The 17,035-nt window shown below is 45.7% G+C and overlaps 1 protein-coding gene across 4 annotated transcripts in view; it reads right to left on the reverse strand.

Annotated features, from left to right (window-relative positions):
* Nucleotides 1-11,657: 11,657 nt before the first annotated feature.
* LOC118100120 (transcription factor COE3) overlaps nt 11,658-17,035 on the reverse strand; it is a 35,566-nt gene continuing 30,188 nt past the window's right edge. For 2 of the 4 annotated variants that reach the window (XM_035144869.1, XM_035144868.1), the window contains exons 12-16: nt 15,485-15,550; nt 14,557-14,719; nt 14,285-14,476; nt 13,503-13,667; nt 11,658-12,537 (exon numbers count right to left, since the gene is read on the reverse strand). In XM_035144869.1, coding sequence (XP_035000760.1) covers nt 12,506-12,537; nt 13,503-13,667; nt 14,285-14,476; nt 14,557-14,719; nt 15,485-15,550 — 618 coding nt within the window. In that variant the 3' untranslated portion in view covers nt 11,658-12,505. Of the gene's footprint in view, nt 12,538-13,502; nt 13,668-14,272; nt 14,477-14,556; nt 14,720-15,484; nt 15,551-17,035 lie in introns of all 4 variants that reach the window. The other 2 variants (XM_035144867.1, XM_035144866.1) reach the window with 1 other exon arrangement.

Raw genomic sequence — 17,035 nt, forward strand, 5'->3', positions numbered from 1 at the left:
AAGTGTGTCCTGCAGAGGTCCGAGGTCCTCCTCCTCCTCCTCCTCCTCCTCCTCCTCCTCCTCCTCCTCTTCTTGTTCCTCCTCCTCCTCCTTCTCTTCCCCCTCCTCCTCCTCCACCTCCTCTTCTTCTTCCTCCTCCTCCTCCTCCTCCTCCTCCTCCTCCTCCTCCTCCTCCCTCTCCCCTCCTCTTCCTCCTCTTCCTCCTCCTCCTCCTCTTCTTGTTCCTCCTCCTCCTCCTTCTCTTCCCCCTCCTCCTCCTCCACCTCCTCTTCTTCTTCCTCCTCCTCCTCCTCCTCCTCCTCCTCCTCCTCCTCCTCCTCCTCCTCCTCTTCTTGTTCCTCCTCCTCCTCCTTCTCTTCCCCTCCTCCTCCTCCACCTCCTCTTCTTCTTCCTCCTCCTCCTCCTCCTCCTCCTCCTCCTCCTCCCTCCTCCTCCTCCTCCTCCTCCTCCTCCTCCTCTTCCCCTCCTCTTCCTCCTCCTCCTCCTCCTCCTCCTCCTCCTCTTCTTGTTCCTCCTCCTCCTCCTTCTCTTCCCCTCCTCCTCCTCCTCCACCTCCTTTCTTCTTCCTCCTCCTCCTCCTCCTCCTCCTCCCTCCTCCTCCTCCTCCTCCTCCTCCTCCTCTTCCCTCCTCTTCCTCCTCCCTCCTCCTTCCTCCTCCTCCTCTTTCTCCTCTTTTCTTCTTCTTCCTCCTCCCCCTCCTCCTCCTCCTCCACCCTCCGCCTCTTCTTCCCCCTCCTCCTCTTCCTCCTCCTCTTCCTCCTCTCTTCCTCCTCTCTTCATCCTCTCTTCATACTAACATCGTTTTAAACTTCATTTCATTTTCAGTTTTTTTTCCCTCCTGGTTTCTTTTCATTTTTCTGTCTCCGCAGTTAAAACTGAATTTCAGTGTGTGTGTGTGTGTGAGTGTGTGTGTGTGTGTGTGGTATATTATGGCATGCGTTGCCGCGGTGATGGGTAATGGGAAATTGATTGTGACAAAACGACATTACAGACGGACATTTCCATAAGAGTTTATTTACGTTGTGTTTCCACAGGGAACATCATCTCCCTTCATATTTGATTCTCCATTGCCGTAGCGCTGATGCGATGCGGCAGTTTACGGTGGCGGTGGCAGTGGTTACGGCCTCTGGGGGAATTGAACCTGCAGCGTCCGCTAACAAATGAACAGCCGTGCCAAACGGGCTGCAGTCATCTTTTCATTTAACCCAAGCGTCGCTCCGGCCGCCCCACACACACTTCAAATCAAGAGTTAATTTCATTCCCATGATTCCCTGCTTCTCGACAGCGCCTTGCGTTTGGAGGCGGTTTATTGGCAGATATGAAGACGGCGACAGGCCGACACCAGCCAGTAATTATGGCTGTAATAACCCAATGTTCTCCATGTAAATGGAAACAACTGGTTTGTATATATACAACTCTCAGGTGCACAGCGGGGGCAGGGGGGCAGTGCAGGGGCTGATGGGTATTTGATTCTGTTTTCCCTGCCACTTCTCCTCCAGCCAATCAGCTGCGTCTCTGTGATTCAGTTTGTTGAGTTTGTTTGTTTGAATCCGCAGAGACGACAAGTTTCTCCTCCAACACTTCTTTCTGAGGACAGGAAGTGTCATCATCACCTGCAGGGCCGTGCAGAGACCTTTAGGGGGCAGGTGCTCAAATTTCCAAAGGGGCACATGGAAAAAGGCTCATATGCCGACATAACTTAAAGCTACAATTTGCTGTTGAGGGGGTTTCTGGAGAGGTTGCTGCTGTCAGAGACCCTAACCCTGAGACTCTAGACATTAAAAGGAACAGAGGAGAGATATTAGCTGATTAACAAGTTATGTGACCACTTAACTTTCTTTAAATCGGTGGACAGAAGTACAAAAGAAAGACGTGTGTTTTCCTCAGGCAGCAGCAGTAGCAGTGCTTGGCAGATGTCGCCTCACGTTACTTGTACAAGCTGCGCAGTGAACACAACCATGCATGTTCATTGTCCACTGCGTTCATATAGAAATACACCAAATAATGTGCACTCTGCTGCAAACCCCATTTACCGGAGTTGAAGTTTTTCGTCCCGCTGTCTCAGACGGCGCTGGGCGTCTGCTGGGCACGTCAGGATGAGCTCAGGTGAAAACTCATCATGTGACTGACGGCAGCCAGGTCATTTTATTTATAGCTAAATTATTATTAATTGCTACATGTTCTTCATGAAGGGCCATGGGCCTGATTTCACAAAAAAAGAAAATATGCTTCTGACAAAAGGGCCCATTTGGGCATCAAGGGCAAAGGGGCAGGTGCTCCAGCACCTCCCGCCCCCCCACCTGAGCTGTGAGGCCGATGAAGTTAACACGTAAACAGAGAAGAGGTCAGAACTCTCTAATCTTTTATTTTGAAAGTCACGTGAAATCAGTTTCCTAACACTTGACACAGAGCTGTCAGTCACTCAGAGAGAGAGAGACTCTTCATTTATTCATGTTGAAACTCGATCGTCCAATTTAGGTGAAAGACACTAAAGTGGAGTCATTGATAATTTATCAACCTGAACAACGAGCGATAATGGAGAGAGAGAGAGAGAGAGAGAGAGAGAGAGAGAGAGAGAGAGAGAGAGAGAGAGAGAGAGAGAGAGAGAGAGAGAGAGAGAGTGTGTGTGTGTGTGTGTGTGTGTGTGACAACAACAATAGCCTTTTAGCAGAACATGCTAACTGAAATGTCTCTTGATGTTTTTAAAGGTGCCTGTCACTTCCTGTTTGTTCCACTCTGCTGCTTCCTACATCTACATCTTCATCATCATCTTCATCTTTGACTCTTTCCAAAAGACAGACTGTAAATAGAGATGAAGATGGTTTCTGGCATTTTAATTAGTTCTTATCTCACTGATGTTTGTTCAAGTGTTTCTGATCAGTTTGGTTTTAATTTGTTATTTGATGAAATAAAAACAGGCTGAGACTGACTCATGATTGGTGGAGAGCTCGTATGGGCGGGACATCGATACCACGTTTCCACAGACACTGACAGTAAATGAGGTCATCACCACAAGATGGCAGCGTTTGTATCGGAGATATTTTAGCTTAATTTAAAGGAATAGTTCACTGATATAAGGGTTAAAACTTGGTGTAAATGACGTCGTTTCCAGTTCAATTTGAATGTCGGGGCTTTCGGACACTTGATGACATCACAGGAGCAGATATGGAGACATGTTGTGTTCTGTTGTTTTATTACATCTGAAGAATCGGTCTCCAGTTACTTCAGTTGTGTTGAATTCTGCTCTAACACTGTTTACACCCAAAGCCAGTAAGACTCAGAGCAAGTGAGGGCCACCTGACCTCTGACCTCTCCTGGACTCATGACATGATGTCAGAGCAACAGCTGATCTCAGGTCTGACTCCAACATCACGTTTACTTCACTGCGTCATGTGAGAAAAGTTCTGAACTTGTAAATGGGTTTATGTGTGTATGAATAAAGTTTGGATTGAATGTTCGTCCTGCAGCAGGATTCTTCATCTGCGTCCGTCAGCTTTTTGTCTTCTTCTATAATTTGAGCTGTCACACACTCATCTGTCCTCCCCTCCTCCCCCCTGCTCTGCTCCTCACTGGGTCATTTGTCATGGAGCCAATCACAGCTCAGATCTTCCACGGCGGTAATATCTCTGTCACTCACCCTCCTCCCCCGTCCTCACCCTCCGCCCCCCTCTCCTCTGAGTGTGATGTTATCGGAGGAGGAGGTGACAGTCGATCAGAGCTCCTCCTCTCTGCTCCCGATAACACTCCAACGTTTATAATGTTCACCGGACGATAAGAAATAATCGTCTTCCTCTTCTTCATGTCGACGAGCCGACATCCATCACCTGCTGTTTATCAGCACCGAGCCTCCGGCAAACTTTTATAAGAGAGAAAAATAATAACTGAGCTACAGAGATGATTCGATTCAAACTGGACGAGAAGCTTCTTATCGTCTCGTCCTCAAAATAAAGTGATGAGCCGCAGATTAACTGTAATTACACCGTGTGGTCACAGGGGGGGCCGTCGAGTCGACAGGAAACACTCAACAGCACTTTATAAAACTCCAGTGTGAACGTGAGAGAGTACTTTTACTTAGTAACTTAGTTACTTATATCAGCAAATATCTGTAATGTCTGTAACTGAACTTTAACTCCAGTAGGAAATGTGATACTTTTAATTTATTACATGTCTGATTATTGATTTGTACTTTTACTGAAGTAAAATGTTTGATGTTGTATGACTTTCTCTGCCTGAGGTTTTAATAGATGCAGTAAAAGTATTTAAAGTATTTAAGTCCTAAAATCTTTTAAATTTCATTCTTTGTTGATCAGCGGTGTGTGTGTGTGTGTGTGTGTGTGTGTGTGTGTGTGTGTGTGTGCGTGTGTTTGTGTGTGCGTGTTTTTAAATTAATGTCAAGTCCATAAAAACTAGATTTAATTAATTTCGATACAAACTAAATGTTTGGTTTTAATTGCGGCGACTGATCTGAAAACAGACTCATCACTTTGTACCCGAGGAGAAGAAGAAGATGAAGAAACAGAAGAAGGAGAAGAATCAGAAGAAGAAGATGAAGAAACAGAAGAAGAAGACTTTGGCTGGGTCTGAAATCACTCACTAATCACTATATAGTGAGTTGGTCATTTTTTTGTCAAATGTTTAGTCAAGTTTGTTATACCCTATATAGTGCACTCATTGTTTCCCATAATGCATCATGAAAAGTAGTGTACAACTGATGTCACTAACCGAGCAATATATCCCTTCATGCATTGCACTCGGGCGGAGAGACGAGAGGAGCGAGAGCAGCAGGAACAGAACGAACTGTCGTATAAATGTAAATATGAGCCTCACAACACAGTGTAAAATAAAAGTTTAAAATTTACTGTGGGATTTTTCACCGGCTGATGTTGTTGTTGTTGTTGTTGTTGTTGTTGTTGTTGTTGTTGTTGTTCGGCATAATCCGGCAACAATGACGTCATTACTGGTGCAGAGAAATGTGCTCCAAGTTTTTTCTTTTCCAGATGAGCTCGCTAAATGGTCTCTGTATAGTCACTATACAGTAAAGTAGGGAATAGTGAATGAATTCAGACACAGCCTTTGACTTTCAAACAACTTTATTTATTAAACACATTCACAATGATGCTTAAATGTCTATAATATGATGAATGAAACACACACAACCACTACAATTCTACTTATTCTGCTAAAAGTTTAAAATCAGTGAGTGGCACAGGACCTGTCCAACACTGGAAACCATCATCAGTCAGTCTGAAGGACACATGTTCAACTCTGAGACGAGCTGCCACCAAACCCCTCAGACAGAAGAGTGGTCCAACCTTCTCAAACCATTTGATTTTTGCGACTTTTTTTGTGGAGTATATTTCGGTCCAAATACAAAGAGGGGAATAGAAAAAACCTCCCAAACCGCCAACCCACTCCTGTAGTAGCTTAAAGAGATTAGCCAACCGGGGACAGGACACCACTAAATGCTCTAAGGTCTCTGGAAGGGGAACAGAAAGGACACCCCCCCCCCCCCAGTGCTCGGGTCCAGGTGAACTCTGCATCTGTGTGTAGCTATAGCTCCATGTATAATCCTCCATTGGATGTCAGCCATCCGTTTCTCCACAGGAGGCTTATACAGGACCCGCCAGCTGCCACTAGGGGAAGAGTCAGAGCCAAAACCCTCAGTCCATCTGGACTCCCTGACTCCTGTAAGAGAGCGGTAGTTCAGAACCTTCACACAGCTGCCGTAGAGCTGCTTCCCTCCACAGGAGCTGAATGTTCCCTGGAGTCTTTAGGGATAACAGTCGGCCGCTCTCTTCTCTCCACTCCCCCACAGCAGGACTCACACTCAGGGTAGGAAAGACATGTTCCTGTCCTTCACTCCACTGGTCAGCCAGACCTCGGCCAAGACAAACCTGAACCGGCTCGAACTATAACTTTATCGTAAAGGAAGGTTTGAATCTTCAACGTACAGAGGGAGTCTGCCTCCAGAACTGAAGCTGAGATGATTCCACAGGAGAGGAGCTTGATGCTGAAGCTCTGGCTCCTCCTCTGCTTTAGAGACTTTAGGGACGACAGCCTGAATTCTGGGAGCTCAGGGCTCTAGTGGTGATAAGGTACGATGAGCTCTTTAAGGTTTGATGCTGCCATATTATTAATGTAGGTGAGGAGGAGGGTTTTAACTTCTAAATGTAACAGGAAGCCAGTGTAGTGAAGCTAATACAAGAGACATGTGGTCTCTGGTCCTGGTTCTCTTCAGGACACGTGCTGCAGCATTTAGGACAAACTGCAGAGTCTTTAACGACTTCCTGCTGGAGCCTGAGAATAAGGAATTACAATAATCACGTCTGGATGGAACAAAGGCCTGGACTCGTTCTTCTGCGTCTTTTTGAGAAATGGCCGATTTTTTAGATGTTACACAGGTGAAGGAAGGCGGTCCTAGAAATGTGTTTTAAGTGAGAATCAAAGGATAAATCGGGATCAAAGATGACTCCCAGTTTCCTGACTGGGAGTCATCTTTCATTGGAAGCAAGGACAATGTCATCTAGCGCAGCTTCATCATTAGATAATGTGTCTCTGAGGTGTTTAAGTATTAGAACCTCTGTTTTATCTGAGTTTAATAAGAGAAGGTTTTTATGTCCTTGAAACATGAAGACAATAGATGAAAAAAATGTGTCAGTGTAAAAGTTTTCCCACTCACACAAACTCCCAGCATGCAGTGCAGAGAGAGAGAGAGACAGAGACAGACAGAGAGAGAGACAGTAAGAGAGACAGTAAGAGAGGGTGAATCAGAGAGAGAGAGAGAGACAGAGAGAGAGAGAGACAGTAAGAGAGACAGTAAGAGAGGGTGAATCAGAGAGAGAGAGAGAGAGACAGAGAGAGAGAGAGACAGTAAGAGAGACAGTAAGAGAGACAGTAAGAGAGGGTGAATCAGAGAGAGAGAGAGAGACAGAGAGAGAGAGAGAGGGTAAGTAAATATTATCTAAAGGAGTTTCTCTGAATGGAAAGCAATTAAAACTCTACATCAACACCATTAACCCCAAACACATACACACATGTGTGTGTGTGTGTGTGTGTGTGTGTGTGTGTGTGTGTGTGTGTGTGTGTGTGTGTGTGTGATTGGCTGCTAATCCTCGTTAAATTAATGAGAAGAAAGTTAATTTATGGTTTTGACCCTTTTCTGCTCAGAAAATGGATTACACACAAAAACACACACACAACACACACAACAACCACAGCATACACACACAGGGACACACACTTCATGTCTGTGTGTGTATGATGATAAATGAAGGGGAGGTACGAGAGACGACAGGTTTGTTCAGTCTGTCTTTACAAATCTCTAATGAGTGAACACACACACACACACACACACACACACACACACACTTGGATGAGGTCGTTATAAAAACCTTGTTATTAAATTAATCTCTCTCATTATTTTTGACCCTTTCAGCTTCTGTAGCCCCCCACCACCACCCCTACGCACACACGGTACAAATCACACACACATTCACAGAGAAACACACACACACAGTAGATTCAGTTACTGTTAATGAAAAGTGATTTCCTTCCTTCCTTCCTTCCTTCCTTCCTTCCTTCCTTCCTTCCTTCCTCTAGTGTTTGTGGGTCACAGTGTGTTTGTGTCAGTTTGATAGACCTGCTCCATAATGTGTAGATTCATTATTCATCTGTCGACATGACAACAGATATTTTATTAAACACACACACGTTGTTTTATTAAAAGCAGACTCTGTTTTAGCTTCACCACACTAACCTATCAATTATTCAACTGTGTGTGTGTGCACGTGTCCGTTTGTGTTCAGGAAACACTGATGGAACGTTATCTTGATGTCGCTACATCCTGTTAGCATGAAGCTTAAAAACCACACACAAACACACACACACACACACACACAAACACACACGCACACACACGCGCACACACACACACACACACACACACACACACACACACACACACACACACTGAGTGCAAACAGTCTGTGACCTCGTTAAGCCTTGTTAGTGTCTCAGGTTTGTTTGTAGATAATTAGTTTGTTTTGTTTCGTTGTTTGTTTTCCTTTAATCAAAAAACATGGCCGTCCACCAAAGACCCCTCCCCCCACATTATGTTTACATGTTTAGGGCCACTGGTCGTCACGGTGACCTGACCATAGTGGACCAGTCAGGCGATTGTGTGACTTCACTATATAAAGACTATCAGCTGCTGGAGCCCAACAGAACCAGCCTGACCCGTAAAGTGCTCCCAGTACCACAGACTGCCTCTGCCTCACTTACTGGTACTGATGCACTGGGAGTGTTAGCGGAGGAGAACCTCACATACTTTAATACTTTGATCCTTGAAGGGTCTTGAATGGGTCTTGCGTGATATGTCTTTGTGTACTGTTTGTTGTTTGTTTTAATATGCACTGTTCTGCGGCTGCTGTAGCACTTTGGCCCAAGACAAATGTATTTATTAAAGTTTAATTTAAACTTGAATAAAAAAAAAACTTTTACCTGAAGAAAAGTTTGTGTCAGTTAAAACAGGTCAGGTGACTTCATACGATCCAATCAGATCAGTACAGAAAACAGGTGTGTTAATGAGCTGGACGTGACTGCAGGACACACACACACACACAGTCTGATTGGATGATTTCAAGGTGAGACAGGTCACACACACACAGTGTCAATGGTACTGATCAATATCAAGCCGATCAATAGGTCGTCTATTGATCGACAGTAATGGAGAACATCAGTCTGAGAGAACGAGCTGCAGGTAAACAGAGACAGAGACTGATCTCAGATCACAAATCTGTGACTCAACATTTCACAAATCATTTCTTATCAAACTGATCATTTTTTTCTCCCTGAAATCCGGACAGACGGCATCAAACCACTGACTGTCTGGTTAGTGGACGACCCGCTCTATCTCCTGAGCCACAGCCACAGTGGGATCTTATTGAGTCTGCCTCACTCTGCAGTTACACAGCATAACCACTAGTTGTCACTGCCCTGAATAATGTTAAAGTCGAGCTGAAGAACTTTTACTGAAAAAAACACACACACACACACACACACACACACACACACACACACACACACACACACACATACAGTAACATACACACACACACACACACACACACACAGACACAGACTGAGCTTGGGGGTCTCCCTGAGGACCTGATTGAGAGCAGAGAGCTTTGGTTGCCGTGGCAGCAGCAATTCCCCTCCTCCAACAACTTGTTTTCTTTTTTCACTCGTTTCTCTCCTTTGTTGTCCTCTCTCTCTCTCCCATGTTACTGGAAACACAGGGACGTGTAGGAAACACAGGGACGTGTAGGAAACACGGGGACGTGAAGGAAACACGGGGACGTGTAGGAAACACGGGACGTGAAGGAAACACGGGGACGTGTAGGAAACACAGGGACGTGTAGGAAACACGGGGACGTGAAGGAAACACAGGGACGTGTAGGAAACAGGGGTGAAGGGAACACGGGGGCGTGTAGGGAACGAGGGGCGTGTAGGAAACACGGGGCGTGAAGGAAACACGGGGACGTGTAGGGAACACGGGCGTGTAGAAACACGGGCGTGTAGGAAACACGGGGCGTGTAGGAAACAGGGACGTGAAGGAAACACAGGGGCGTGAGGAAACACAGGGGCGTGTAGGAAACACGGGGCGTGTAGGAAACACAGGGGCGTGTAGGAAACACAGGGCGTGTAGGAAACACGGGGCGTGAAGGAAACACAGGACGTAGGAAACACGGGGCGTGTAGGAAACACGGGGCGTGAAGGAAACACAGGGGCGTGTAGAAACGAGGGCGTGAAGAGGGAACGAGTGTAGAGACGAGGGCGTGTAGGAAACGAGGGCGTGAAGGAAACACGGGGCGTGTAGGGAACACGAGGGCGTGTAGGAAACACGAGGGCGTGTAGGAAACACGGGGCGTGAAGGAAACACGGGCGTGTCGGCGCAGGGACGTGTAGGAAACACGGGGACGTGTAGGAAACACGGGGACGTGAAGGAAACACGGGGACGTGAAGGAAACACGGGGACGTGTAGGAAACACGGGGACGTGTAGGAAACACGGGGACTTGTAGGAAACACGGGGCGTGAAGGAAACACGGGGACGTGTAGGGAACACGGGGGCGTGAAAGGCACGGGGCGTGTAGGAAACACGGGGCGTGTAGGAAACGAGGGACGTGAACACGGGGGCGTGTAGGAAACACGGGGACGTGTAGGAACACGGGGACGTGAAGGGAACACGGGGCGTAAGGAAACGGGGGACGTGAAGGAAACACGGGGACGTGTAGGAAACACGGGGACGTGAAGGAAACACGGGGACGTGAAGGAAACACGGGGACGTGAAGGAAACACGGGGACGTGAAGGAAACACGGGGACGTGAAGGAAACACGGGGACGTGAAGGGAACACGGGGACGTGTAGGAAACACGGGGACGTGAAGGAAACACGGGGACGTGAAGGAAACACGGGGACGTGTAGGAAACACGGGGACGTGTAGGGAACACGGGGACGTGTAGGAAACACGGGGACGTGAAGGAAACACGGGGACGTGAAGGAAACACGGGGAAATGAAGGAAACACGGGGACTTGAAGGAAACACGGGGACGTGTAGGAAACACGGGGACGTGAAGGAAACACGGGGAAATGAAGGAAACACGGGGAAATGAAGGAAACACGGGGACTTGAAGGAAACAAGGACATGAAGAAAACATTGGGACGTGTGGGAGACACACAGAAACGTCCTTTTAAAGGAAAAGCTTGACATTTTTTTGCTAAAATTCCACGGCAGCGGAAAATCAAAACCCGAAATGTATCCCACAATGCACTTGACCTCTCTGCACACACAGTCCTGATGAAGTGACCTAAAGATGAAAGATGGAGGAAGTCCAGAAACAGGCCCAGAAACAGAACCAGGTCAAGGTCCTGGCTCAGGTCCAGACCCTCCTGTCTACATGACTGGTCCATTACCAGACTGAGTGAATAAATAAAGGAGTGAATAAATAAAGGAGTGTCGTAATGAGGTTAGTTTATCAGTCATTCATCTTAATTACTTCCTGTTTGTTCTTTTGTTTCCTCTCAGACGACAAAACAATGAAACGTCGTTTTAATCACAAACTTTAAAATGAAGAAAGGATAAAAAACATGTTGAACATGATTCAGTCTGTTCTTCACCTCCGACTCTCAAACCCACCCAGTTAGTGTGCAGCAAGGCTCCTGGTCCTGGTCCTGGTCCTGGTTCTAATTCTGGTCCTGATACTGGTCCTGGTTCTAATCCTCATCCTGATCTTGTTTCTACTCCTGGTCCTGATCCTGGTTCTGGTCCCTGTCCTGATCTCGGTTCTTCTCCTTGTTGTGATGTCACACGTGTGTTTGTGATAGGTCAGGCTACAGAACAAAGCTAGCTTGTATTTCCCAGCATGCATTGTGATGCAGCATTAGTTCAACTGGTTGTTTTCAGTAACGTTTTTTAAAGAGAAACGGACACAATGTTTTTATTTTTTGAATTTTAATCAGATGAAAAATCTGTGAATTAAATTTTATTGATGAAATACTTTCGTTTACAGTAAAACACATGACAAAAAGCAGTGGAGCTGATTGGAGTTCAGCTTTGATTGACAGCTCTATAAATGTGTGACGTACACACACACACACACACACACACACAAACACACACACTTAGGTATAAATACATATTTATATTTTTTATGTTACAAAACATTGACGTCAGTGGGGGGGCAGGGACGTGACCAACCACAGTGACATATAAATATTCATCCAACTACGACTTTGGCAAAAAGTACGAAACCCACACAAACAAATGGGCGGGGCTTAAGTGTTGGGGACAAAACTTGGGAGTTGAGGGAGGGGCTATGATTAAAGACAACTCTGAACAAGAAGACGGACAGTCACAGTAGCCTATCAGGATGCAGGATTCATTTTTTACAATGGAAGCATGAAAAAAACAAACAACATGCATGTGGGGCGGAGCTAAAAGAACAAGGGGTGGGGCCAAAAGGTGAGACAATTTGCATTAGTCCTTTTTTATTCATGTTTCAGTTATTAGGTCGTGACGTCCCTTTTACCGAGACCGTTTGTTTTTTGATGCAAGGCATGATGGGAAGTTTCCTGCTCGTGGACAGGTGTGATCGTAACCATGACGACCAGAGCGTTTTTAAATGTTCTGATTCGGGACCATTTTTCTGTATCAGTTAATCGTTTCTTCAAACAAAATGAAATCACGTGTACAGGAAGTGATGTCATCACACAGGTGTGACATCACAGTTTTAACACCCACAGACCCCGCCCCCCAAACACAGAGTAATATTTACAAGAAATCAGTGGACACAACAACGTCCTGTTCGTTTTTCTCAGTCCAGTCACTGACGACAGTTCGTTCTACTGTGATTGACAGGAGGAATAGGCTCTCTTGACTGGTCAGCTGCTGCCTGAAGCCCCTCCTCCTGTCAGGTGATTGGTGCTGGTGTTCAGGAGGAGGATTTCTTACATGGGAGGGACGACGAGGCCGGACATGGCTGCAGAGAGACACAGAGACGAACCGCAAAGAATTAAGATTAGTCAAACTACTGCTGGAGACATACAAAAAAAACTTTGCCGTTGACATAATGTCGTGTCTTTACTGAATGACGTGATTATTAACCGACTATTGCTCTGACCCTAAACGTCTCAAAAAGCTTGAATATTAAACATCACGTGATCGTTTACGTGGAGAAATAAAAAAAAATCTTCAAAGTCTAATTCAGTTGATAAAAGTGATTTTGTGAGCAGCTTTTATCGTCTTTCTGAAGAAGAACGTCACTATGACCTTGTCCACCGTCGCTGCCCTCTAGTGGATGTATTGTTTAACAACTGGAAGAATGTGGACAGTGACAGTTACATTGTGTGAAACTGAAAAATGTCTTTACATAGAGAAAGTCACACACACACACACAAACACGGGGTGAGTAACCTGAGTACTGTTAGTACTGCATGAAGAGTGACAGGACAATGAATGTTTTATTCACTACAACCCACAGATACCTCCTCTACACACACTCACTCACACACACTGTGTTGTTTCTGCCTCACTGAGGACAGAGAGCAACATGAATATTTAACACTCAACAAACCTCTCTGTCAGATCCACTGACATCACACACTGACTGTGTGTGTGTGTGTGTGTGTGTGTGTAAAAAGCAGTAGAGACAAACTGTTAAAATTTAAAATTTAAATTCAAACAAACTAAATCATCATCTTGTTGTTTTTTGTGTCCACCAATCAGAGCAGTTTATTTTTACAGACTCGTGATGTCAACGTGACCTTTAACCTTTCTTCTTCAACCTTAAATCTGATCAGTTCATCTGTAAAAATCATGATGGAGGGATGAAGGAGGAGTGGCGTATTCTGCAGTCTGTAGTTTGCGGGGCAGTTGGGTGGAGGAGGATATGATGGAGGGATGAAGGAGGGATGAAGGAGTGATGAAGGAGGAGGAGTGGTGTACCCTGCAGTCCATTGTTTGCGGAGCAGTTGGGTGGAGGAGGTGGAGACGACGGCGGTCGGACAACAGGAGCGAAGGCGCTCTTCTGTTTGACGGCAGCAGAGAAGGAGAAAACTCCATGAGACGAGTTACAGTTTGAAACGGCCATCGTCGGACTGGAGGGAACAACTGGAACACAGAAACCAGATTAGACATCAGATCAGAAACCAGGTCAAATATAAGATCAGATACCTGGTCAGTAGTTATAGTAGTAGTATAGGTAGTAGTGGTTGTACGTTTTAGTTGTAGTATTTGTTTAGCTTGATACTCACTGCCGAGGAGAGAGTTGTAGTAGTATTAGTAGTTAATAGTATTAGTCATTATTGTAGTGTTGGAAGTATGAATAAGTATTAGTAGTATAAGTAGTTGGAAATACAGTTATTCTTTGATGTTCCCTAGATTAGCCACTTAGCTGCTAACATTAAACTGGGAACACATGATGAGGGATGATGGACGGGTGAGTAGTTAATAGTATTAGTAGTTATAGTAGTATTATTAGTATTTGTAGTATCTACCTTATCACTTACTACCATAGAGAGAGCTAAAGTCTTATTAGTTATTATAGTAATAATAGTAGTATTGCTGTGTAGTATTTGTATTTTACTTGATACTTATTGCAGTAATAGAAGTATTAATGGTAGTATTAGTTAGTAATAGAATAAGTATTTACCCTGATCCTTACTGCAGTAATAGAAGTATTTATGGTGGTATTAGTTAGTAGCAGTAGTATTTACCGTGATACTTACTGCCGTAGGGAGAGCTGGCAGACGACCCGTTGAGGAAACCTGGTGATGTCGTCACTCCGAGGTTCGGCATACCCGTGTTGCCGTAACCGTTCATGCTGTTATTGACGGGGTTGCCATAGTTACTCTGTTGGGGGGTGGAGGTGGGGACATATCCCCGTGGCGACACGCTGCTTGTGTTCCGACTGTAACCGACTAGAATTGGACAGTTGTCAGTAGACACATTACAGTACTAGAGTAATACAGTACTTCAATACTTATACAGTCACTCGTACCTTGCGTTGTCTCTGAGACGTTGACGGCCAGTTGTCCGCTAAATGAGTTTACACCCATCATGCTGTGGGAGGTGCTGTTGCCTAGCGACGGGATCTGGTTGTGGTTCCTTGGAACGCTGTAGAGAGCTTCAGCGATATCTGCTGCCCTCTTCAGGATGATCTCCTGCACAGTGTCATTGATCAGTTATTGATCACATGACAATTCAAAATACTTTACATGAACACAAGAGGTTTTAGGTTGCAATGCCATGAGTGACCATAGGGCTGTGAATTCTGATGAGTTGTGTATTTTTTAACCTTTCCTATGATATTTTGTTGCCTTCTATTTTGTCGTTTTATAATTGTCTCTTATAACTTTAAGTGGTTTAAAGTTGCCTGCAGGGGGCGCTCATTTGATCAAACATTAAAGCATGTTTGTTTCATGTTGGATCACACACACACAAACGAATACAACATATGACACACACTGACACACATGGTTATTGTTGTTACTACGATTGGATTTACATTCGTTTACAACCTCTGTTCTCCGTTCAAGGTTACTCTTTCATTTCACTAGACCTGTGTGTGTGTGTGTGTGTGTGTGTGTGTGTGTGTGTGTGTGTGTGTGTGTGTGTGTGTGTGTGTGTGTTGTTTTGGGGTGATTAACTCGTGGGTTGAGAAGCGTGTCGGAGAGGATGGAGAGAATATGAAGAGCTCCCTCCTCCATCACTTTCTGACTCATAAAGCTGCTGCAGCTTCGTCCTGGTCACTGAGCATCATGGGAATTTTTTTACAGGAAAATAAAAACACCTTTACCTGTTTGAGTGTGTGAGTGTGTGAGTGTGTGAGTGTGTGAGTGTGTGAGTGTGTGAGTGTGTGAGTTGACCTCTTTATGTTATTGTGAGTCATTGTAACAGCAGCACCTCGTTGCAGGTGAACTTGTTACCTGGTTGTTGTGGGGCATCCCGTACAGCGCCTCCACCAGGTCAGCTGCTCTCTTCAACAACACCTCCTGCAGAGAGAACGTGAACACTGATCATGTGACTGACGTGACTGACTGATGTTAGCTTAGCTCTGATGATTAGGCGAACTGGGAGGGGTCTGTAGCAGAGAGGGAGGGATCTTGAACAGAAGGGGAGGGGTTTTGAAGTCATAGGCTACTCTGTCCTCCATTTTACAAAACCTGACTGTGATTTTAAATCACCACACAAGAAGAAACATGAAGTTTGATATAGGGAAGGAACACAAGCAGTGTGTGTGTGTGTGTGTGTGTGTGTGTGTGTGTGTGTGTGTGTGTGTGTGTGTGTGTGTGTTCGATGTGTGTGTGAGAGAACAAAGCTTCAGTCTTTATCTTAATTAAATTCAGTTAATCATCTTCAGGAGGTTTTTCAATTAACCCCACCCCCTCAACCTCACTCCTCTTTCACTCACTCACTCACTCACTCACTCACTCACTCACTCACTCACTCACTCACTCACTCACTCACTCACTCACTCACTCACTCACTCACTCACTCACTCACTCACTCTCTCACTCACTCACTCACTCACTCACTCACTCTCTCATCACTCACTCACTCACCACTCACTCACTCACCACTCACTCACTCACTCTCACTCACTCTCTCATCCCATCACTCACTCACTCTCTCATCACTCACTCACCACTCACCACTCACTCACCACCACTCACCACTCACTCACTCACTCTCTCATCCATCACCACTCACTCACTCACTCACCACTCACCACTCACCACTCACTCACCTACCACTCACTACTCACTCACTCACTCACTCTCTCATCACTCCTACTCATCACTCACTCACCACTCACTCACTCTTCATCCATCACTCACCACCACTCACTCACTCACCACCACTCCACCACTCACTACTCACTCACTACTCATCTAATCCATCACTCACTCACTCACTCTCTCATCCATCACTCACTCACTCACTCACTCACTCACTCACTCACTCACTCACTCACTCACTCACTCACTCACTCACTCACTCACTCTCTCATCCATCACTCACTCATCCCTCACTCACTCACTCACCATCCATCACCATCACTCACTCACTCACTCACTCACTCACTCATCACTCACCCTCTCTCTCATCCATCACTCACTCACTCACTCTCTCTCATCCATCACTCACTCACTCACTCACTCACTCATCCATCACTCACCACCACTCACTCACTCACCACTCCTCTCATCCATCACTCACTCACTCACCACTCACTCACTCACTCACTCACTCACTCACTCACCTCACTCACTCACTCTCTCTCATCCATCACTCACTCTCTCACTCACTCACTCACCACTCACTCACTCACTCACTCACTCACCACTCACTCACCACTTCTCATCCATCACTCACTCACTACCACTCATCACTCACTCACTCACTACTCACTTTCTCATCCATCACTCACTCACTATCCCTCACTCACCACCACCACTCACTCACCACTCACTCAC

Source organism: Hippoglossus stenolepis, chromosome 21, assembly GCF_022539355.2.
Source record: "Hippoglossus stenolepis isolate QCI-W04-F060 chromosome 21, HSTE1.2, whole genome shotgun sequence".
NCBI lineage: Eukaryota > Metazoa > Chordata > Actinopteri > Pleuronectiformes > Pleuronectidae > Hippoglossus > Hippoglossus stenolepis.